The 24,438-nt window shown below is 44.4% G+C and overlaps 1 protein-coding gene across 1 annotated transcript; it reads right to left on the bottom strand.

Annotated features, from left to right (window-relative positions):
* Positions 1–2,409: 2,409 nt before the first annotated feature.
* LGALS8 (galectin 8) lies at positions 2,410–22,557 on the bottom strand. Its single transcript, XM_044289030.1, has 10 exons — positions 22,401–22,557; positions 18,433–18,490; positions 16,839–16,927; positions 13,484–13,694; positions 12,733–12,852; positions 10,592–10,648; positions 10,482–10,505; positions 8,996–9,084; positions 7,806–7,971; positions 2,410–5,477 (listed from the first exon to the last, which is right to left on the bottom strand). Exons 2-10 carry the CDS (start codon positions 18,469–18,471, stop codon positions 5,328–5,330), a joined length of 945 nt encoding a protein of 314 aa, XP_044144965.1. The 5' UTR covers positions 18,472–18,490; positions 22,401–22,557; the 3' UTR covers positions 2,410–5,327.
* Between the last annotated feature and the right edge of the window lie 1,881 nt (positions 22,558–24,438).

Genomic DNA, 24,438 nt, shown 5'->3' with positions numbered 1-24,438 from the left:
GGCTCCAAATCAATTAGAATTATAAGTATGAGCTCATACAGCTTTCTCTCTGAGACCAATGCAGGCTGGTATCATGGAAAAATATCTGTCTTTATTACAGTTACATACACTTATATAGGCAACATGAGGTAGACAAAAAGGGTAGTCCTAGATGAAAGTTCATTGGCTCTGTGACAAAAAGGGTTGGTTTACTAACTCCATTCCTGAGTTGATTGGCACATTCGAAAGATAGCAACTTAACTCCTCCTTTCTTTCACTAATGAACTTAGGACAAAGAAAATGTACATGAGGCTCCTAATTGAGTTTTTGCCATCTAGTGGAGACAAATGTGTACTACAGGAGAAATCTTAATTTTGTCTCTCACAGCCTTAGGCCCCTTGCAGACGAGCATGTCCGGATTAGGTCCGGATGCATTGCGGCAAACCTGCGCAAGTAGGTTTGCAATTGCAGTCAGTTTTGACTGCAATTGCGTTCCGATGTTCAGTTTTTATCGCGTGGGTGCAATGTGTTTTGCACGCGCGGGATAAAAAAAACAACTGTGGTACCCAGACCCGAACTTCTTCACAGAAGTTGAGGTTTGGGTTAGTTGTAGTGTAGATTGTATTATTTCCCCTTATAACATACCGTAGTTATAAGGGAAAATAATAGCATTCTGAATACAGAATGCTTAGTAAAATAGGGCTAGAGGGGTTAAAATTTTTTAACTCACCTTAATCCACTTGTTCGCGCAGCGGCATCTCTTCTGTCTTCATCTGTGAGCAATAGGACCTTTGATGACGTCACTGCGTTCATCACATGGTCCATCACATGATCCATCACTATAGGTGATGGATCATGTGATTAGCGTAGTGATGTCATCAAAGGGGAAAAAATAATGATCGGGTCCCCATCCCGATAGTCACCTAGCAACCGTGCGTGAAAATCGCACCGCATCCGCACTTGCTTGCGGATGCTTGCGATTTTCACGCAACCCCATTAATTTCTATGGGGCCTCCGTTACGTGAAAAACGCACAAAGAGGAGCATGCTGTGATTTTCACGCAACGCACAAGTGATGCGTAAAAATCACAGCTCGTGTGCACAACCCCATAGAAATGGGCCAGAATTCAGTGCGGGTGCAATGCGTTCAACTCACGCATTGCACCCGCGCGGTATACTCGCCCGTATGAAAGGGGCCTAATATGTATAACTGAAATAAAGGGAGTTTGTTGCCTGCAAGTGGATGAAACTAGAAGCAGCAGAGATTTAGAATTTGACATTTGGATTTCCACTGAGGATCATGGAAGTACGGATCCGTGTCAGACTGGGATGCCTAGGGCCCACTGGTAAGATTCACTGCATGTAAGTACAGCTGACCTGACCCCAGTTCAAGTCTCTAAAACTGCACCAATACACACTTATTTGTAGTAGCCTGCTGCTTAACCTGAGCCTCCTGGAGACAAAGGGGGGGGGGGGGGGGGATTTATGAAAGCTTTTACGTCACTGCTGTAAAAAAGTTGAAAATGATGGTGCACATCATTACTGTTGAGTGAAGTGCGCTTCGGATCATAGATCCGAAGTTGCTTCGTTCAAAACTTTGTTTTGATAGGTTTCCGTACAGCATTCAAATGTATGGGCTTCGCCAAGGTGAAGTTCGTTAAGTCTGTTCAGCATTCGATTTTACAACTTGAAAACCATATAATCCGAAGTTGTCTTAGGTGTCAAGTGGTACCTCGGTACCGAAGCCAACCTCGCATTGCAGGTTTAAAATGGTTTTCAAGTTGTAAGATCGAATGGCGAAGTTCTTCATCGAAGTCTTGTGAGACTTTGGACTTAATGAATCTCCGTACAGCATTCAAAAGTTTGGAACAAAGCAGCTTTGCTCCACCCTATACATATTTGTAACTTTTTAAGCTTCTTGTCACTTTTCTGTAGCGCCAAGAAAAGAGGGCGGGGCATAGTGCAGCCCCTGGCGGGTGAAGATTTGTATTTCTAGGGCATGGAGTGCCCGAGATGCAACTCCTTTATTAAGAGGCATTTGCCTCCTAATAACCTGGGCTCATCTCGCTCCTGCTCAGGGGGATCAGGACTGGTATGGTAACGCCCGTCTTTGTGCCTACGCATTGTATCAGCCACCCAAAGCATGTATAATAATAAGTAGTTTGTAAAATAATCTACCCAATTTTTTTGTTGAAGACATAAGCAAGTTTGGATGCTGACTGCAGGCAGTGTACTGTGCAATGTGCCACCTGTGCAGGGGATGAGGGGACTAGTGCCCACCCTGAGGTTGCCCTGTTCACCAGTCTGAGCCCGATACAGAATAACAGATATCAGGAAGTGTTTGGGCATCTTGGTCATATCACTGCAACCTGTAAAAGAGAACACTGAGCGCCGAAAACACAAAAAAGACTAAATAAAAACAAATTCGAATTTTGCTCAGATTTCTATGTAATCAGAATTATTCCAGCATAGTACAACATAAAAGCTTAACAAAAAAAGGCGCCTACAAAATTAGAAAAGTTTCATGGAATAAACACAGCAATACATAAAAAAGACAATGATATTCAGTGTAAATCATTGAAGAAACATTAGAACAAATATGTACAATAAAAGAGAAGAGGGTGAAACCAGTTCTATGACGTTCTTAATCTTGACTGGCACATAATCTGTCTATAATCAAGACCCTTGCCGCCTGTAAACAATTTAGTGACTGTACAGATTCCAGCTTACCTGACGGTACTACACTAGCTTTCCAGTTCACACTGGGACATGGAATACTGACAGCTCGGATGGAACAAGCGTTGAAGGTATCTGTTGCCACCTTCAGACTGAACCTTTAGACTAGGGCTACATGGAGACTTATGGTGGCGCGGCATTGGGTATGCAAATACCGTTCTGCCAAACGCTCCTAGTGAATGTGGCGACACCGAAATCCAATGGGTTTTGGATTTTTGTTGACCGTAGTGTTGTGGTTGCACTACCTTGTGAATCACAATGTGACCGCCTTGACCAACGTAGGATACGATGTATGGGCGTGACTACAAGTCGCCGTGCGACCCTAGTCTTAATGTTAATAATGATCAGGGGAATGACAATTTCAATATACAACTGCAAATATGACAGAATGTGTAGCCAGTAATGTACCGTATGTGTTATTACTGGGCGCTATACACAACTTTTACATATAATACTACAAGCTTAGAAAGACAGCAGTGATAAAAATCTAATTTTTTTTAAATCAATTTTCATATTTTTTACATATTTTTCTATCCAGTGCAGAGAAAACATAGCATGACAGGGAGCTAGCTGAAATGAGCTGGCATCCATTCTTCCCTATGGCCAAGAGCAGCATCATCCTGTATGACAACAAAATGCCCTAATGGAGCATATTATAACAAGGGTTAGTTTACAGAAGACATCCCCTTAAAGGGAATCTGTTTGCATATACACATAGCTGGGGTTCACTTTCTTTTGTTGATCTGAGACTCCTTCCAGAGTTAGGATACTTTTTCTTACTAGGCAGATTAGGCCTTTGGTGCAATGAGGGTGTCATCGTTGCTCTTGTTGCACCCAAGCTTTACTGGTTTCTGTGGCCAGCCCCTCCCTCACTGCTTTAATTGACAGGTCTAGGCAGTACAAAGCAGTATAATAGATATGTTGGGGTGCTTTGAGCAGGGTTCCCACCCTTTTAACATGGTTAAAAGGTTTATCTTAAAAAAGATAATGCTGACGTATCCTCAGGATAGGTCATTACCACATCACCGGGGGTCTGAGTCCCGGCACCTTCGCTGATCAGCTGTTTTAGGGAGCCGCCACTCTCACTGAAACTCTGGTGAGCACAACCGGCACCCGGCAGCTTTCCAAGCACAGCACCATACATTGTACAACGGCTGTACTGTTTAGTTGCAGCTCAGCCCTATTGAAGTGAATGGGGCTGAGCTGCGATAGGCAGTGTGACCGTTGTATGGCCACGTCACATGGCCTAGGAAAAGGGTGCGGTGCTCCGGACTCTTCTAACAGCTGATCGGCGGGGTTCCTGGGCGCCGGACCACCGCAGATCTGATACTGATGACCTGTCCTGCTATGAGAAGAAGAAAGTGTCAGCGCTACAGAATATGCGCATATTCTACTGTGTGACCACACATCTTCCGTAGCGCTAACATCCACTTTCTCTCTTCTTCTCATATCGGCATTAGTTTGAAAAAAGGACCGAAATATCAGATGTACAGCTGCTTGAAAATGAATCACATTCTGCATATATATACCTTGAAGTTGCAAAACAGTGAAGGAGCAGAGCTTGTGTGCAACAAGAGCAATGGTGACACCCTCATTGCACCAAAGAAAGAAAGAAGTATCATAACTCAAAAATGGAGCCTCAGATCACCAAATGAAAACAGCATTTTAATGAGGTGAACTACAGCTATGTGTCTATGCAAACACTTAGGGAGGTTGCTGGTGACAGATTCCCTTTAATGCAATCTTTAAACAGTTATCTGTTCATTTGCACATAGATAGCAACAACATATATTAAAAATCAAGAAGACTTAAAAACATAATTTTGACAGAGTCCCTTCATTAAAATAATTCCATTTCTGTAGCAAATAATACAGAGTAAGGCCTCATTTAATCGGCCGCCCTGTACCCACCATTAACGGTATGCCTTTCAGATGTAAATCACTAAGGTGCCGCCAATCCAATTCAAAAGAGGCGCCAGGGGTCTGTGTGCTACATCCAGAATACGTTAAGCCTTAGGCCTGTCTAAATGAGGCCCAAGAATACAGTCTGCCCTTTAGGTCAGGGGGTGACAGACTTGTCTGTTAATACTCAGCTTTGTATCCAACAGTCTTAGTTGCCATTTCTAATTATTAGGCCTCATGCACACAGCTGTATATGATTTTCAGTCTGCAAAGAAACAAAAAAAAATAAATAAAACGGATCCTTCCATGTGCGTTCCATTTTATTCTCCCTCCTACCAATAGAAAGTGCTATTCTCATCAGCAAAAACAGACATGAAAAATACCTGCGGTAAGTTTTATAGGTTGGGCACACAGATCAGTGAAAATAAACAGATGTGTGGCCGCACTAAATTGTATGGGTCAATGTGCTATCCATTAAAAAATAAAAACGGATAGCATACTGAAGCAAAATACAGACGTGTGCATGAGTCTTTATTGCGATAGAAGGTATTTCAGCTAGTACAGTTATTTTAGGGCTAGGATATGTTCATTAATAAAAGGTAGCCATTTTAATCAATATAAAGACTATTTGGTTGTACAGTGCATCATGGGGTGAGAGGAATACCACCAATCTGGGACAATATGATTGGTTGCCAGATCTCATACTTCTTTTCTACCAGGCTCTGACATCATACAGCTGAATGTCTCCATGAACGGTAATCTCGTTGATCTTGGCCAAGTCTTTAAATCGGTGCTTATACTCCAGAAGATGATGTCCATTAACAGCAACCCTATACTGGTGAGCTTCACAGTAGATGAGGAGCTACAATGAAAAAAAAAAATACATATTAACATACCCGATTCATGGTCACAAGAGTACTAAAACCGCTCTGTAGACACAATACACCATCTCCCATTTATGGGCTACCACACTGAGCAACAGTCTAAAAACGGCAAGCGCTATGGGGTCTGCATTGAGTCATAGTGTTTCCATGCAGCCACCACTAGGGGGACCTAAGTGCATAAAGATTGTTTACATTTTTAAATCCATGTGACGTTAAAGGGGTTGTCAGAGATGATGAAAATTCTTTTGCAAGCCCCCAAAATGCCTTTGTCCATCACTGTTGTTTGCAGTGTTGGTCCAATCTTCCTGCCACTGTTTGTTTCCAAACTGCAGCGGTCAAATGCCGTACACACGCACGTCTCATTGTCGGTGACGCACACAGTGAAATGCAGGTGTATTGCACGTGACCACTGAGCTGAGTATAGTGATTGGCTGCAGCAGTCACATGCTGTATACCAGCATATCAGCAGCCGGGTGAAGGGTGCATATAGTGCTATATAGTGCAGGATAGGCCATTATTAAAAGGGGCTGTCTCACTTCAGTAAGTAGCATTTATCATTTAGAAAAAGTTAATACAAGCCACTTACTAATGTATTGTGATTGTCCATATTGCTTCCTTTGCTGGCTGGATTCATTTTTCCATCACATTATGCCCTGCTTGTTTCCATGGTTACAGACCACCCTGAAATCCATCAGAGGTGGTCGTGCTTGCACAATATAAGAAAAAACGTCAGCCTCTCTGGTGGCCGGGACCATGGGAGTGCATATAGGCTTGTGTTTTTTTCCTACAGCGTGGAAGGACGACCACCACTGATGGATTGCAGGGTGGTCTGTAACCATGGAAACGAGCAGTGTATAATGTGATGGAAAAATGAATCCAGCCAGCAAAGGAGGCAATATGGACAATAACAGTACATTAGTAAGTGGCTTGTATTAACTTTCTCTACATGATAATTGCCACTTACTGAAGCGAGAGAACCCTTTAAAGAATTAGACAGAGGCTCTTGTGTATGTCTTGTGTAAACTTGTTTTATTTGATATGCAGTTTGTGGGTTGTCTCCCATCTTGACTCCTTCCCCTCAAATATGCTTTTCCTAAAGAATCCTACATTTCCCATCATTCCTGGCTTTCAAGAGACAGAGGCACAGAGGAGTCTCACCACACTGTACTGTGTAAAGGCAGCCATGCTGCCCCCTCACACTGCAGAATCTCCACATTTTCCTATGTAATACAGCATGAGCCTGCCTGCCCGCTCATCTCTTTCTCCTGTCAGCATGCAGGAGGCAGAGAGACCAGTGTGAAGCTACATCCCATAGAACTACACTGGAGAGTCAGCACACAGAGATAGTACAGACAGGCAGTGTGAGTCAGGAGGTTTACATAACCGCAGCTAATTACTGTATGCATTTACCTACTATATATCTGCACTCCTGGCCCTTTAGATGGGGGAGACACTACATCCTCAACAGAACACCGAGATATACAGGGGAACATGGAGTGTGGAGAGGAAAAGGGCATGAGAGATATGAATGGTGATGATGTCTTCCTGTAGCTCACATGGGAGAGACCAAGTTCCTGTTCACACATAAGAGCAAGCTCTGGGCTGCTGGTTAGACTTGAGGCCACATGACCAGGTTCCCCTAATGAACTGGTTCAAAATGTATGGATTCAACTGAATAAGGGCTCATTCAGGCGACCGTATGCGTTTTGTGGTCTGCAAATTGCGGATCCGCAAAACACCGATACCGCCCGTGTGCGTTCCGCATTTTCCAAAACAGAAGGGCAGCCCTATAATAAAAATGGCTATTCTGGTTCATAATTGCGGCCAAGAATAGGGCTTGTTCTATCTTTTTTTGCAGGGCCACGGAAAGGAAGTACGGATGCGGACAGCACACAGTGTGCTGACTGCATCTTTTGCGAACGGCGGCATGTAGGCAGATAAAAGTTACAGTTATGTACTGCTGACATTAGCACATCGCTAATGTCAGCCAGCTACATAACGAATTTTGCGATGATAGAAACCCTTTAAGTCAGTAATGCCGTACATGTAAAAAAATAAGTAAACAAACCCGGAGTGCTTCTTTAACACCCAGCCCTCAGTCCTGTTCTCAGCTGAGAGGTGAACCAGAAGGTCTTCATTTCCTTCATACATATGTCTTATTATTACACAGTTATTGTAAAACTATTCTGTACTATTAGATAACGTAACCTGTTTTTTTTTTGTGACCTCACCAGTTTCAGCAATATTTTCATGGCATTGCCCTTACAATACATCTATCCTTACTAGAGTAACAAGGCTCAACCAACCTCAAAATACATATCTGGAAAAAAGGGGAATTCACGTAGTTGCCGCTCTTCTTCTCCCCAACTATCGCACAAGTATGTGTTCCTCACAAACACCTTCTTCGTCATTCGTGGATTCAAGTGCAAAGCGATGTCCGTGGAGCCACTGGGCTTAAGATTAATGGCGAAGCTGTCAACATTGAAAGAACAGAAACATGAAATTAAGGTAACAGAAAAAATGCTTTTCACTCTGGTGGATCCATTATTTGCAGACACAAAAAACTTTTTTTGTACAAACTTTATCACTTTTCTACACAATGGATCAGGTAAAAACAGACCACACATGGATGGCATCGGAGTGCTGTCCATGGTTTTCCCGGACCCATTGGAGCAGATTTATTATAATTGAATGAGTTGGGCCATGGAGTTCCCACCAACAGTCCATCTCCTCCTGCCCACTCCCACCGACTTTTATCAGTGACGATCACTAGGATATGTTCCCAATGTCTGATAGGTGCAGGTCCCAGAGGTGGGACCTGCGCCTATCTCTAGACCCAAGCCCAGAAAGCAAAGGAAGGTGCACTGGGCATGTGCGGCCATCCTCCATTCATTTCTATGGGACTGCTGTGCTAAGCGAGGCCACCGCTCCAATCACTTCTATGGGGCTGATGGAAATAGCTGAACCAGCGCTCTGAAATTTTCATCAATCCTTCAGAAATTAATGGAGGATTGCCGCTCATGCACGCTGCGCCCTACTTCACTTTGCGGGCTCTATTCTAGAGATAGGTGTGGGTCCCAGAGGTGGGACCCGCACCTATCAGACATTGAGGGCATATCCTAGCAATATGCCCCCATTGTATGAGATGGGCCAACCCCATGGAATAAAATAGGTGCATTCTGTCCGGATCAAAGTACTGCAAGTTCCCATGCACTATATACACACAATTCAATGGATCTGCATGCTCTCCATGGAGAACACAGACAGCACACGGATGTGTATCACTGACATGTAAATATGGCCTTAGGCTCTGCTCACATTTGCACACATGCCACACTGTACATCAGGCTCCATTTTTTTGATCTGAGGAATAGTGCTGCATGGACTGTTCTTCCTGTAAAATCCGCTGGGACTGACATCAGAGGCTCCAAACACCCGCAGCAGACAAACTATGGTATATACATTTACACCGCACAGTACCATGCAGATAATTCACCTTTTGCCGTTTTTGCTTATTTCACCCTTCACAACCACTGTTCTTCCTGGGCTCAGGGCATTAGGAAGGTTTCCAGTGTAAGGAATTTCCTAAAAAAAAAAAAAAAAAAAAAAAAAAAAAAAAGGAATTAATAAAATCACTAGGGGAAAATACTGACAAAACACAGTTAGATACAAAAACTCCCGTAAACCTTTAAAACCTTTAGTAGGCATTCTGGTGGTGACATATTACGGTAGTATCTATGGAGGTCGAACTGGATACTTTAGGCACTTGGGAGGGGAATATAACAGGGCCAGCAACAAGTTTAATTTCCACCTAAGGCCTCTTTCACACGGGCGTCATGTTTTTTGCCCGGATAAGAGGCGGGTGCGTTGCGGGAAAATGCGCGATTTTTCTGCGCGAGTGCAAAACATTGTCATGCGTTTTGCACTTGCGTGAGAAAAATCGCGCATGTTTGGTACCCAGACCCGAACTTCTTCACAGAAGTTCGGGCTTGGGATTGATGTTCTGAAGATTGTATTATTTTCCCTTATAACATGGTTATAAGGGAAAATAATAGCATTCTGACTACAGAATGCTTTGTATAATAGTGCTGGAAGGGTTAAAAATAATAAAAAAGTTAACTCACCTTCTCCTCTTGTTCGCGCAGATGCCACTCTGTTCTTTAGCTGTGGACTGAATGACCTGAGGTGACGTCAGATCACATGCTCCAATCACATGGTCCATCACCATGGTGATGGAGCATGTGATCTGACGTCATCAAAGGTCCTTTAGCCCACAGATAAAGAACAGACCGGCATCTGCGCTAACAAGAGGAGAAGGTGAGTTAACTTTTTTATTATTTTTAACCCCTCCAGCACTATTATACAAAGCATTCTGTATTCAGAATGCTATTATTTTCCCTTATAACCATGTTATAAGGGAAAATAATACAGTGAATAGACTGTCACCTAGAACCCATGCGTGAAAATCGCACCGCATCCGCACTTGCTTGCGGATGCATGCGATTTTCACGCAACCCCATTCATTTCTATAGGGCCTGCGTTACGTGAAAAACGCACAAAGAGGAGCATGCTGCGATTTTCACGCAACGCACAAGTGATGCGTGAAAATCACCGCTCGTGTGCACAGTCTCATAGAAATGAATGGGTCAGGATTCAGTGCGGGTGCAATGCGTTCACCGCACGCATCGCACCCGCACGGAAAACTCGCCCGTGTGAAAGGGGCCTAAGGGTGCCTGTCCATGGTGTGATCCGGCTGCTGGATCCACATGTGGATTACCATTAATTGCCGGGCCGCCCCTATACTTGCAGAATAGCAATCATCATTAGTTCTCATGTGGATCCTGTGGCCGACCCCTCTTGTGCCTGACATCTGAGGTGTATGGTGGCTCATATTATCCTAATATGTATCAAGTGCATGTGGATCTACAACCCGTGCCCAACTATTCACAACTCAGTGGAGGACTGCAATCAAGAATACTCACAAAATTCAGGCTGTTCTGTGATGCCTGGCATTAAGAGGAGAAAAAGAACACGGTTAATTTATCCGCTGAATCACTGGTAACAATAATAACCTATAAATAAATAAAAATACCTGCATGGAATTCATCGAAGTAAGTGCAAGAGATGTTGGTTGTGAGCCCTGCTGTATCTGGAAATACGGAAATACGTTAGGTATCAGACACCGAGGAATGCTTACACGTATTCATGACTAGAAATATATTTTGTACCCACCAGTGTAAATGAAAAAGTTCAAATAGTTCCATGACCATATCAAAGCACAGATGACCATAAGTGCACACATATATACATACTGATTAGTGACATCATCGTGGTGTCTATGTTTTCTGTAATCGTGGTTATAAAGCAGGTATCCTCAAACTGTGGCTCTCCAGCTGTTGTAAAACTACAACTCCCACAATGCCCTGCTGTAGGCTGTTCGGGCATGCTGGGAGTTGTCGTTTTGCAACAGCTGGAGGGCCACAGTTTGAGGATGCCTGTTATAAAGACTATAGGAATGCAAGCACTTTATTGTATATTTAATACGTCAGCCTTCCATCGCTTATGCCTCTCTAGAGACATTGCATGGGCTTACAAGGTGGACCTTGTGAAGTTTAACCAGTTTCTATGGTAGCAGCCTCCTGCATATTAACAATACATATCATACCTCAGGAACGGAACCTCGGATCAACAAACGAAAAAAAGGGTTTCTGTCACCTGAAAAATGGGTATTAAGCTGGCTGACATTAGCGATGTGCTAACGTCAGCTGAACATAACTATATTAGAGCCATCTCACTGCCCAAAGCCTTTATTGAGAAAAACTAACTTTTATAATAGGAGCAGGGGGGGCGTTGCACCTGCTCCTAGAGGCTCTTTTCACGCCCTTCTTCTCTTGATTGACAGGGCCAGGCAGCGCTGCTCTCCTCCTGCTTGCCGTGTCTGCAGTGTAAATCTCGCACTGTTTAGTATTCGGTGCAGGCGCAGTGAGGGAAGGACGCTCGGCGGCTGCTGGCTTCCTCACTGCGCCTGCGCTAAATACTTCACAGTGAGGAAGCCGGCTGCCGGTGAACGTCCTTCCCTCACTGCGCCGAATACTGAACGGAACGGCGCAGGCGTGAGATTTTCTTAGTAGACACGGCCAGCGGGAGGAGTGCGCTGCCCTGGCTCTGTCAATCAAGAGAAGGGAGTGAAAAGAGGTGGGCAAAATGAGCCTCTAGGAGCAGGTGCAAGGCTAATTAGCATATCATAAAAGTTAGTTTTTCTCAATAACGGCGGCAGGCAGTGAGATGGCTCTAATATAGTTATGTTCAGCTGACATTAGCACATCGCTAATGTCAGCCAGCTTAATACCCATTTTTCAGGTGACAGAAACCCTTTATATCAGGTGGTTCACAGCTATGTGTCTATGCAAACAATTTGATAGGGAGGTCGCTGGTGACAAATTCCCTTTAAAAAAGTGCATATGCACATCCATTTCTACAGACGTGCACCTTTACGCCATCTGCCATGCGTGCGCAGTTTAACCACCTGAGGCAGAGATTGTTTGGCATGTTTATACGACCCAGAGCGCGCAGATATGGTAGAGCTATGTTCAGCTGAAACATCGCCTCACTGAAATAAAGTTACTGCATGGTTTGCATCTACTTGGTGTGCGGACTTCATTATTTAGCTTGTGGACTGCTGTGACCTCACTTGTCTATATACTCATGTAGTCCACGGTATATACCACTCCTGACAATTCTGAAGCATCTTTTTGCAGAACTCTGATTTGTGCCATTACTCCGTTATTCCTCCTAGAGTTGTAGGAACAAATGGACACTGGAGCGCTACCATTCTTACTGAAAATGGCAGTGTCACTAGTGACAAAGGCAACACACAATTGTCCATTTAGTCATACATTTCCAAAAGGAACAACAGAGGAACTGCAAAACACAAAGGGGAAAATGTATTATTTCCCCTACACCCGTTTTTTGGCGTAGAAAAGTCACAAATACACAGGCTTTCGCCAACTTTACATAAAATAGGAGTGGCAAGTGCAAAGTGTGGGTGGTGCCGTTGGCTCCGTGGAGTAAATAATAGCTGAAGTCTATGGCAGCTCTGAGCTGCCGGAGGAGCCATGTAATTAAATGACATGCCTCCTCCGGCAGTGCAGGCCCCATCTATGCGGGCACAGCACACACTGGCCTTGATACATCAGGGCCAAAGTTTTACCAAATGTGATGTAATAGACTTACTGCTTGATAGGCAAATCCAATTTGGTTAATTGTCACCATCCCATATATACCGAGAGTGTCAACTTTTTCCAGATTGATCCTATGCTTGTAAGTCAACAAGTGCTTCCCATTTGAAGACACCTTGAAGAAATAAAACAAAATGAACCAAGCACAAACAGTGAACGTTATAAAATGCAAACAATATACAGTAAATCTCCACTTTTGGATGTAATCTGTGGTACCCTGGATTTTACCCTGTGTATTGGAAAGGTAGAAATTTGCGGCATAAAAGGACATGCTGTGAACCATTTTTCTGTAGTGCGTGGATGAGATTCCGGAACATCCCAACTGCTATGCTGGCACTGTAAAACGAAAATCTGTGGCATTTCAGTCCCTTGTGGACATACCCTAAAGATGTAGGAATACCCAGGTACAGCGCTGAGCTATCTCCAGCAGTCCTATAGAGAGACACCATGCATGCTCGACCTGCTGATCCATGAGTCTGGGGAAGTAGGACACCCGTTCTAATATTCAGTGGGCGTCACATCAGTCAGAAGCCCGCCAGATGTCCATAACACGTGTGTAAATAATGAAACTGTAGGTGACCAAACAATTGCACTAACGATCACATACAGTACAGATGATTGCTAAATGAGCACGGTCTCACTTGCAAAACTGTCCATCGGTCAACTTTTTTGATACAGTACAGCCCCCCTGGAGAGCCAGACATATGTGACCTACATAGACTGACCGAAAAAAAAGCAAAGCTCACCTGGAATTTATTATGCAGAACCAGAAATATTACTTCGAACGGCGTGCCCTTTCTGAAAGGCATCTGGTAGGTTTTTTCTTCCCAACCCCATATTTCATTTTGTAACGTGTTGCAGATTATGACCCCTGAACCTTTTAATCGAGGGTTGAAATGGAAGGCCACATCAGAGCGGGGATTCTGACTGCTGCCACACTGGAAGTCTATCTGGAACCTAGAAAAGGAAAAAATATATATATTGGGGGACACTGGTCACTGTGCAAAATATTAACACAACTGGTTGAACGAAATGTGAGTTTGAAAATGTGTGTGACATTTGTAATTAAAAAAAGTGGACATATCCGAATAAAACATTTTTTAATAATGGGATAATGTTTAACCCTTTCATGACCAAGGGTCATTGATGCCCCAGTGTCCAGGTCAAAATTTACAAATCTGACATGTGTCACTTTATGTGGTAATAGCTTTGGAATGCTTTTACTTATCCAAGCCATTCTGAGATTGTTTTCTCGTGACACATTGTACTTCATGATAGTCATATATTTGAGTCAATATATTTCACCTTTATTTATGAAAAAATCCCAAATTTACCAAAAAGTTTTAAAAATTCCCAATTTTCCAAATTTCAATTTCTCTGCTTCTAAAACAGAAAGTGATACCTAATACAATATTTATTACTTAACATTCCCCATATGTCTACTTTATGCTGGCATCATTTTGGAAATGTAATTTTATTTTTTTAGGACGTTAGAAGGCTTAGAAGTTTAGAAGTAATTCTTACAATTTGTAAGAAAATTTCCAAAACCCACTTTTTAAGGACCAGTTCAGGTCTGAAGTCCCTTTGTGGGGCTTACATAGTGGAAACCCCCATAAATGACCCCATTGTAGAAACTACACCCCTCAAGTTACTCGAAACTGATTTTACAAACTTTGTTAACCCTTTAGGCGTTCCACAAGAATTAAAGGAAAATGGAGATGAAATTTCTAAATTTCACTTTTTTGGCAGATTTTCCATTTTATAATTTGTTTTTCTTTAACACATTGAGAGTTAACAGCCAAACAAAACTCAATATTTATTACCCTGATTCCGCGGTTTACATAAACACCCCACATGTGGTCGTAAACTGTTGTACGGGCACACGGCAGGGCGCAGAAGGAAATAAATGCCATACGGTTTTTGGAAGGCAGATTGTGCTGGATTGGTTTTCTGAACGCCATATGTTTTTTATTTTTCTGCCGATCATCTTGTGCAGGGGCTCGTTTTTTGCAGAAAGTGTTGAGGTTTTTATTGGTACCATTTTTGGGTACATAGGATTTTTTGATCATTCCTTATTACACTTTATGGGGCAAGGTGACCCAAAAATTGGCTGTTTTGGAACAGTTTTCATTTATTTATTTTTACAGCGTTCATCTGAGGAGTTAGGTCATGTGATAGTTTTATAGAGAAGATCGTTACGGACGTGGCAATACCTAATATGTATACTTTTTCTTATTTATTTAAGTTTTACACAATAATAGCATTTCTGAAACCAAAAAAATGATGTTTTAGTGTCTCTATAGTCTGAGAGCCATAACTTTTTTATTTTTTGGGCGATTGTCTTAAATAGGGTATAATTTTTTGCGGGACGAGTTTACGGTTTGATTGGTACTATTTTGGGGGTCATAAGCCTTTTTGATCGCTTGCTGTTGCACTTTTTGTGATGTAAGGTGACAAAAATAGCTTTTTTTGGCACTGTTTTTTTTATTTTATTTTTATGGTGTTTATCGGACGGGGTCTATCATGTGATATATTTATAGAGGCTTTTGCAAAGCGTCCGGTTGCCATGGCAACCATCGGGTGCTGCAATCACAGCGCTGCAGCCCCGATGGTGGAGAGAGGGAGCTCCCTCCCTCTGTTAACCTCATGGATGCCGCAACCGCGGCATCTATGGGGTTACAGGAGAGTGTCAGCATAGAGCTGACACTCTCTGCTGATGGCGGCGGCTCAGTAATGGAGCCGCCGCCATCGCACACAGCAGGGGGATCGGAGGGCAGCGCTGGAAAGGTGGGGGGGGGAGGGATCGGGGGTCTACAAAATGACTGCATGGGTAGGGGGGGGATCGGGGAGGCTACAAAATGACTGGAGGGGGCGGGGAGGGGGCGGACCACATCTCGGCAGCTAGTAGGAGTTGAGCTGCAGGCGGCACAAGGGGGGGCACAGACACAAATCAGAGGCACAGATCGGCAGGGGGGGGTGTATTACTCGAGGACACATTAACTGATTTCATGCTCTGGTCTACAGAGCGCAGATCAGCGCATGAAACCGGCATTTTAACACTGCCGCGATCCGATTGGTTAGTCTGCACAGACTAACCAATCGGATCGATTGCCGGCAAGGGGCCACTCTGATTGGTCCCTTGCCGGCATTACTGCACTGTATGCTGTCCGTGACAGCATACAGGGCAGGGGCAGAAGCTTTAATCCAAGCGCTTTGCAGCGCTTGGATTAAAGAGCTGCCAGAACGTTTATATACGTGGTAGCTGCACGGGGTATGTGCAGCTATCACGTATATATACAGATTGCAGTCGTGAAAGGGTTAAGTATCGACATGCATAAAAAATAAATAAAAAAAAGAGGGATACAAACGTATGCACATTTTGTGGTTGTCATTCCTTTTTTTTATATAGACAATTGAAGAATGTGCATACGTTTCAATACGTTTGTACCTGGGGTTTTTTTAAACATGTTTTTTGTGAAACCTTTTTTTTAAATTAATATTTGGGGGAAAAAACAACATAAGTGTATGTTTTTATGCGTTTTTTTTTTGTAGGACAGAAAGACGAAGTATGGTACTTTATTCTGTCCTTTAAAAAAAAAAAGTCATATGGAAATGTAAAGAGTGACAAAAGGAATCAAAATGATGCAAGTCTGAACTACATTTGCCTATGTTTTTACCGTTTCCAAACTAAAGCCCGCCCATCAGTGTCAGTGATGTCACGGGGAACACTGCTAGGTGGAAGCCTCAGCCTAGCAATGGAAAAATATAAACCAAAAAGCCCTTGCCCTGCGTCATACATGAAATGCTCCGTTGCTCATGTCAGAGGGGCTGTCTGGGCGAAGAAGGGGATATGTCCGGATTCACCTCTGAACCCGGACAACCCCTTTAGGTGTGCACCTATGTCTAGTAATCACTGCTCATCCATGGATGCTGTCAGCTCACTGGCCGCTACCTAGACTTATAAGAGCCCAGGCTATGCCTTTGTCTGTGTGAGGGATCCAGGCCGCCTGCTATTGAGCATGGAATAAGCAACCTACACAACGCAGTAATAAAAATAAATGCAAGTACTTGAGCTATAAAATTATTTTCAAAGATGATTACCTGTCTGCATCATGAGCTACAGAACCATGGATCACTACCATGGCTCCTGGTTCCAAACGTTCAAAGATTGTGCCAACATATGGGATGATCTGTAAAAAAACATAAAAGAAGAGCTTCAGACAAGCTTTCCTCTCTCCTGCTTCTCAGTGTACTTAGAATGAACGTGACAAAAATGTCTATCGTGGAAAATTCCCTTTAAGGCCTCTTTCACACGACCGTTTTTTTTTCCGTTTTGCGGGCCGTTTTTTGCGGTCCGTATACGGTCCGTATACGGAACCATTCATTTCAATGGTTCCGCAAAAAAAACGGAATGTACTCCGTGTGCATTCCGTTTCCGTATTTCCGTTTTTTCCGTTCCGTTTAAAGATAGAACATGTCCTATATTTGGCCGCAAATCACGTTCCGTGGCTCCATTAAAGTCTATGGGTCCGCAAAAAAACGGAATGCATACGGAAATGCATCCGTATGTCTTCCGTATCCGTTCCGTTTTTTGCGGAACCATCTATTGAAAATGTTATGCCCAGCCCAATTTTTAATATGAAATTACTGTATACTGTATTTGCCATACGGAAAAACGGAACGGAACAACGGAACGGAAACGGAACCACAACGGAAGCAAAAAACGGAACAACGGATCCGTGAAAAACGGACCGCAAAACACTGAAATGGACATACTGTCGTGTGAAAGAGGCCTAATACTGTGTGATCGGAGGGAGATTAGGGCACCATGCTTGGCAGAGGTAAGAAGGTCCAGCGACACTTGCTAGGGCACAGTGGGCTCTTCACCACACAATGCCATGTCTGGTATTCCAAATTGAATCAGGCCAATGTGCAGTACCAGACACGGCCACACAAATACGGTCAGCGCCGGGTCATTTAGCGCAGTAAAGGGGCTGTGGTGCCTTCTTACTCTAATAATCAGCTGGGGGTGAAATCCTACGGTGGGGGAGGAGCTGCTATAATTACTGTGGGGCCATTGCTGCAACCACCAAGGGGACATCTACAGTGCCGACTGAGGGGCAAAACCAGCCAGGCTTGAATGTCCCTGCGTCACGTTGCAGGGCTGGTTGACTGATCTCATATATGAAAATGAACAGAGAGGTGAGCACGCATGTTCAGGGCTCTCTCCGTTCACTTATATGAGTATCACAAAAACAGTTGACCCGCATCTATCATACATCTATGACATCCCAAATACTGGAATACCCCTTTAAAGGAGTTATCCCGTCACGACAACTTCTGTCCACATGGTCCATGTATGACTAAATGTAACTTCCCCCTGAAGTAAAAATTCATCCCTGAGTTTCTGAGGCCAGCCACTTAAAAGGAACCGGTCAGGAGCTTCATGCTGTTGGACTATGGGCGGCCTGAAATCCTGACAGGTTCCCTTGGCTGCCACCAACTATGGGGGTCATTTATTAAGACTTAATAAGCCTGCGCACTGGCGGTGGAGCCGTAAAAGTTACTTAGAGGCGCCGGCATCTACATCCAGCGCCGGTCTAAATGTAAGAGGCAACCCCTTTAACTACAGCCATACGATAAAAATAAAAAAAAGAACATTATTTTTTTCTTTGGCATCAAAAGCAGTCATTACCGGATCCAGTATGGTCTGATGAAGTCCATCACCAGACATGACTTTCCGTTAATAAGAGCTAGAAAAAGAAAATAATAATATAAGAAATGGGAGCATTATAACAAGTTAGCATTTTCTAAATATCAATCATTTATTTATTTCCTCTCTTTTATGCAGACGTTGGTTGGTTGGTTGAATCGGGGCGATGGAGTCGGTAAGTCAAAGCTCTGACTCATACTGCAACTGCCAGGATCGGAGAGAAATACAATCCTGGCAGTTTACATGTCGCAGTCCATAGCGCAGCGTCTAAGTGGCTACACAGGGGGTAGGAGCTCCCTCTGTAAACCCCCCACAACACAATTGTTGGGGGGGAGGGCATGGTTGCTATGGTGTCCAGAGAGGCTTAACAATGCTAGCACTGATACCAACATATGAGCCCTTTTATTCTAGTTGCAGCAAGACATATAGCATGGGTTAAACCACTAAACATCTAGCACGAGTAAAGGAGCATTCACATTAGGGTGCATTTACACGACCGTATGTATCCATGTGCCGTCCGTGTTGCATCCGTTTTTTTTTGGACAAGAATAGGACATGTTCTATCTCTTTTGCGGGACTGCAGAACGGATTTACGTATGCGGACCGATAGAAATGAATGGGTCCGTGTGCAATCTGCCAAAAATGCAAATCGGATGCGGACCAAAAACACGGTCGTGTGAATGCTATGTAATTCCTACAAAAAAAAAAAAAAAAAACACACACACACACTCTAGGCCCACCCCAAGAGATTTACAGTGCTGTGCAGAGTCATTTTTAGGAAACTGGTGGTCTTCACCGACGTGACCTTCTGTGATGTACCTCTGCCGTGTCTGAAGATCCTTCTCAATGATGTGAGTTGTGAGGACAGTACAATGGGAACTGACTGTATCATGAAAAACTGTGATGCAGTCAGGTCGGGGGAGCCGTGGTCTGTCTGGAGATGTGTCCGGCACACGGACCATGTTTACCAGACCAGCACGGTGGTGGGAATCAGGGGAAGGATCTTCCTGTGCGGTAGGATGGACAGTGCTTGGCCTGATCACATTATAGTCCAATGGGGGTGATTTACTTACAGCGCTACGCCAGTTTTTGGTGTAAAAATACAATATTTTGTTGTACAGGTGTTTTTAAGCTCTCCTCACCACTGGGGAGTGGCTGCTGCACATTCAAACATTTACGTCATTTTCAGGCATAAAAGTTGTCAAAAAACGATTCCACTTAGGCTACTTTCACACTTGCGTTGTCAATTTCGGTACGGAGATCGAGCAGAGGCTCTCAATAACGGAATTAAACTGATCCGTTTTGATTTTGCACATCAGGATGCATCCGTTCCGTTAGGATGCGGTTGTGTGAAATCAAAACAGAAAAAAAATGGATCCTTCACTTAATACATTAACAGTATTGGGTGATGGCTCCTAAAAAAAAAAACGGATCAGTCACCATTGACTTACATTGTTTTCAGTAACGGATCAGTTTTTATGTCCGGTCACAAAACAGAATGCTGCCGGAATGGAAGACATCCTGAACGGATATCTTTCCATTCAGAATACACGAGGACTAAACGCAAACGTTTTTTTGTCCGCTACTGAGATCCTCTGCCGGATCTCAATACCGGAAAACAACAACGCAAGTGTGAAACAGGCCTTAGAGAATGCAGTAGAATTTCTTTACTGGAGCACGCTGCCGGAGGATGCACCCGATTTATGATGAGGCCCGTGCCTTGTCATAAATTAGGCATATATTAGTCTTTATCAAAGACTGGCATAAAAAGCCTGTCTTTGATCAGTGACCCCCAATGAGTCAATGCACGGGAGTGATTTGCTGCATGGATGATCGGTCAGGGCAGAGAAAAGCACAGCATGCACCATCCAGACCCAATTTTTCAGCAAAACACGTTCAGTCAAGTGAACCAGCCTGAAAGAAAAGGAGCAGACGGACGCCATCCGAGTACGGTCCATTTAAAAAACGTATCCGTGTCGACCGGCCAGAACACTGTTCGTCTGAATAGGGCCTTTGGCCCCTTGCAGACGAGCGTGTCCGGGTTAGGCCCGGATGCTTTGAGAATGCGTTCAGTGAAAAATGCGCGATTTCGCAAACAAAGTCATTCAGTTTTGCCTGCGATCGCGTTCAGTTTTTATCGCACAGGTGCAATGTGATGTAATGCGTTTTGCATGCGGATGATAAAAAACTGAATGTTTACAAACAACATCTCTTAGCAACATCTGTGAAAAAACGCATTGCATCCTCACTTGCTTCCGGATGCGATGTGATTTTCACACAGCTGCATTATCTTCTATAGGGCCAGCGTTGCGTGAAAATCACAGAATATAGAACACGCTGCGATTTTTACGCAACGCACAAGTGATGAGTGAAAACCAACGCACATGTACACAGCCCCATTGAAATGAATAGGTCCGGATTCCGTGGGGGCGCAATGCGTTCGCATCACGCATTGCACCCGCGCGGAATACTCACTCGTGTGAAAGGGGCCTTAGGGTACGGACAGGGGGGGCGGACTTCGACGCGATTCTGCCCCCGCTTTTATCCTATGCACTGAAAGATGTGAAATCTGCAGCATCATTTGACATACTGTGGGTTTGGAAAACCAAGTCACAAGACAATTTACGCTGCAGATTTTTATGCATTGTGCAGAGGATTCTATGCTGGTACCGTACAACGCTGCGGATCGGTATCCAGCCCGTGCGGACGTACCCTAAAGCAGTTTTCTAAATCACAGAAAGATTGCAAGGCTACGCCATGACCTTCTGTCAGAGAACACTTGTTCCCTCTCCTGACACGTCTGCTTTAGTAACTACGTGCATTCACCATGCAGTAAAAAATTCTGGATCGTCTACCCTTATGACTCTGTTGTGCCATTCCTTTATTATTCCTTCTAGAAGTTATGAATGAACTGCTAGTAGCTTAAAGGGGTTGTCTCATCATGGACAATGGGGGCATATCGCTAGGATATGCCCCATTGTCTTATAGGTACAGGTCACACCGCTGGGACCTGCACCTATATAGAGAACAGAGCCCTGCAAGGGAAGGAGGGCGCACTGCGCATGCGCAGCCGCCCTCCATTCATTTTCTATAAGGCTGGGGGGACGCGCATGCGCAGTACGCTCCCATTCACTTCTATGGGGAGCCGGCTTGGTGGTGGCCAGACCGGAGTCCTCCAGCCACCACCTTGCGGGGCTCCGTTCTCGATATAGGTGCGGGTCCCATTGGGGACATATCCTAGCGATATGCCCCCATTGTCATGATGAGACAACCCCTTTAACAATGAAGGTAGATGGGCCTTACCAGTTGGAGGGGTGTCCCCGCACAGTCTGGCACTGGCACCAATGAGTGGATCATGTCAGACTGTTCTGAGACAATCCCCCAATGGGTAACATCCATCTGGACCATCAATATAAACTGCTAGCAATTCATTCATAACTTCTAGCAGGAATAATAAAGGAATGGCACCACATAAAGCCATAAGAATAGATGCTCCAGAATGGTTATTACATGGGGAATCCAAACAGTTGCTAGAACAGACCTGTCAGGAGAGGTTACAGGTCCTCCTGTCCTCAGGGGAGGGAGGATTGTGAACCTTGCCTATCAGCCCTTTAATCAGGGAGGGTCTGACTGCCTTGACCCCCACAACAGAGGAGCCAGATTGTGTTGGTTTTGCATTGGGCGAGGTGTTGCCCATCATATAAATGTGGGTCACAGATCCTTCTTGCATTGCTATGAACCAGTCATGCCTGGCTGTCACTGCAGGCTATTTTTTAATATATATTTAATATTATTTCCTGCCTGGGAGCACACTTACTACAATATTAGGCATCTATTCACACCTCATAGCGTTATTTTACACTATGTAGTTGCAATACGTGAGGTATACATGACTATGGGGACATAATACAGAGCACAGTACCAGCCACGTCACATGACACAATACCGACCCCCTCAGTCTTCACCGTGCGGTCCAAGCCAAAAGCTCGCAGTTTCCGTGTCCTGCCGCAGTCATGTGGGGGAGGGACCGTGTACCGCCCAGTACTGAGCGTCTGATTATCTTTTTCTCCGCGTCATTTAACTAGTTGTATTTTTTTCTCTTGGTTATATTAGTAAAGGTCACTGTCTTCTCTCCTAAAAAAACAAACAAAACTTGTCTCCACTTCAGGGGACGGAGGATCAGTAAAGTGGCCATGTTTATGGAGACCGCTAGCCATTGTTTTCAATACGACGAGCTCCAAGAAAATGGCTGCTAGTAGAGGGACACGGTTTTTGTTTGCGTGTCAACAAAACAGAGTGACGAAAGCCTGGAAACTCCCCGCACGTCTCTGGGTCACCTGACCTATGTGAAAACGAAACTTAGAGTAGTGATAGTGTTTGTGTGGAGTTTAGACAATTGTGTGGTAATTACACAATATTTCAGGTCTCTGTCTAAATACACTTGTATATGTCCTCCATGTGAATAAACGATTACCAAATAATAACTACACGTGTGTCTGACCTTTTTTTTTCAAACTTTTTCTATGTTTTTCGGGGGCATGATGCGTTGCAAATGCGTATTTTCCCAAAAATGTTGATGTCTCCATTGACTATAATGAGGCCGGAGTTTCGGCTGAGTCACGACAGCGCACGGCGAGAGGCTGCCGGAATAAAACTACGACATGTCCGACATTTATTTCAGCAGCTTCTCGCCGTGCCTCCACCAGAACTCCGCACCGCCCAATTTTAGTCAATGGGGACAGAGCGGGGGCACACAGTCACTAGCGGCAGGACCGATCCGGCAGGCTGCTCACCCAACGGAACAGCCTGCTAGTGTGAAAGTAGCCTTAACCACCTCCCGACTGCCTAACGCAGGAACGCGTCCTGCGGGCGGCCGGGTTATTCCTCCTGGACGCATCGGCGCGTCATCTCGCGAGAGGCGAGATTTCTTGTGAACGCGCGCACACAGGAGCGCGCGTCCACAGGATCGGGAGGTAAACCAGTTGATCTACAGCCTGCCAGCGGCGATCATTCGCTGGCAGGCTGTAGATGCGATTTTTTAACCCTTGAAAGGTATATCAGACGCTGTTTTGATAACAGCGTCTAATATACCTGCTACCTGGTCCTCTGGTGGTCCCTTTTGCTTTGATCGACCACCAGAGGACACAGGCAGCTCTGTAATAAGTAGCACTACACCTCCCCCTGTCACTTATTAACACCTGATCACCCCCCTGTCATTGATCAACCCCCTATAAGGCTCCATTCAGACGTTTGTATGTGTTTTGCGGATCCACAAAACACGGACACCGCGTATATGCAAAACACGGACAGCGGCAATGTGCTTTCTGCATTTTGCGGATCCGCACATTGCCAGAACGGTGCGGGAGGCGGGCGGTGCGGCAGGCGGGATCGCGATCCCCTGCCCTCCTCCTCTTGAAAATTTGTTGGCGTCTAGTGGTTATACCAGGGTGTCAGCCCTGTGCAGATGTCAGCCGTTTAACCCTTTCCATACCGCGGTCCGTACGTTAGCTGTCAGCTGTCTTTGCAGCCCCCCGATGGAGAGGGAGAGAGCCCCCCGACAGCCCCGTTCTCACCCTTCCCCGTCTGCGAAGTTGTGGCAGACGGGGAAGGTTCCCATGGCAACAGGACGCCTTCTCAGGCATCCTGCTGTCCATGGTGCTGAACAGATCTATGCTAAAGGCATAGATCTGTTCAGACAAAGTGTAAAGTAAAATACAGTACAGTACCCTATATAGAGTACTGTACTGTATTATACAGACATCAGACCCACTGGATCTTCAAGAACCAAGTGGGTCTGGGTCAAAAAAATTTAAAAAAAAGTGAAAAAAGTTAAGATGAAAAAAAAACACATTTATCACTGAATAAAAATAATAATAATAATACACTACACATATTAGGTATCGCCGTGTCCGTAACGACCTGATCTATAAAACGGTCATGTTATTTCCCCCGCATGGTGAACGCCATAAAAATAAAAAAATAAAAACT

Source organism: Bufo gargarizans, chromosome 4, assembly GCF_014858855.1.
Source record: "Bufo gargarizans isolate SCDJY-AF-19 chromosome 4, ASM1485885v1, whole genome shotgun sequence".
Classification (NCBI taxonomy): Eukaryota; Metazoa; Chordata; class Amphibia; order Anura; family Bufonidae; genus Bufo; species Bufo gargarizans.
Note: the sequence above shows the minus strand (reverse complement) of the source record. Positions and strands in the feature narration are given on the sequence as shown.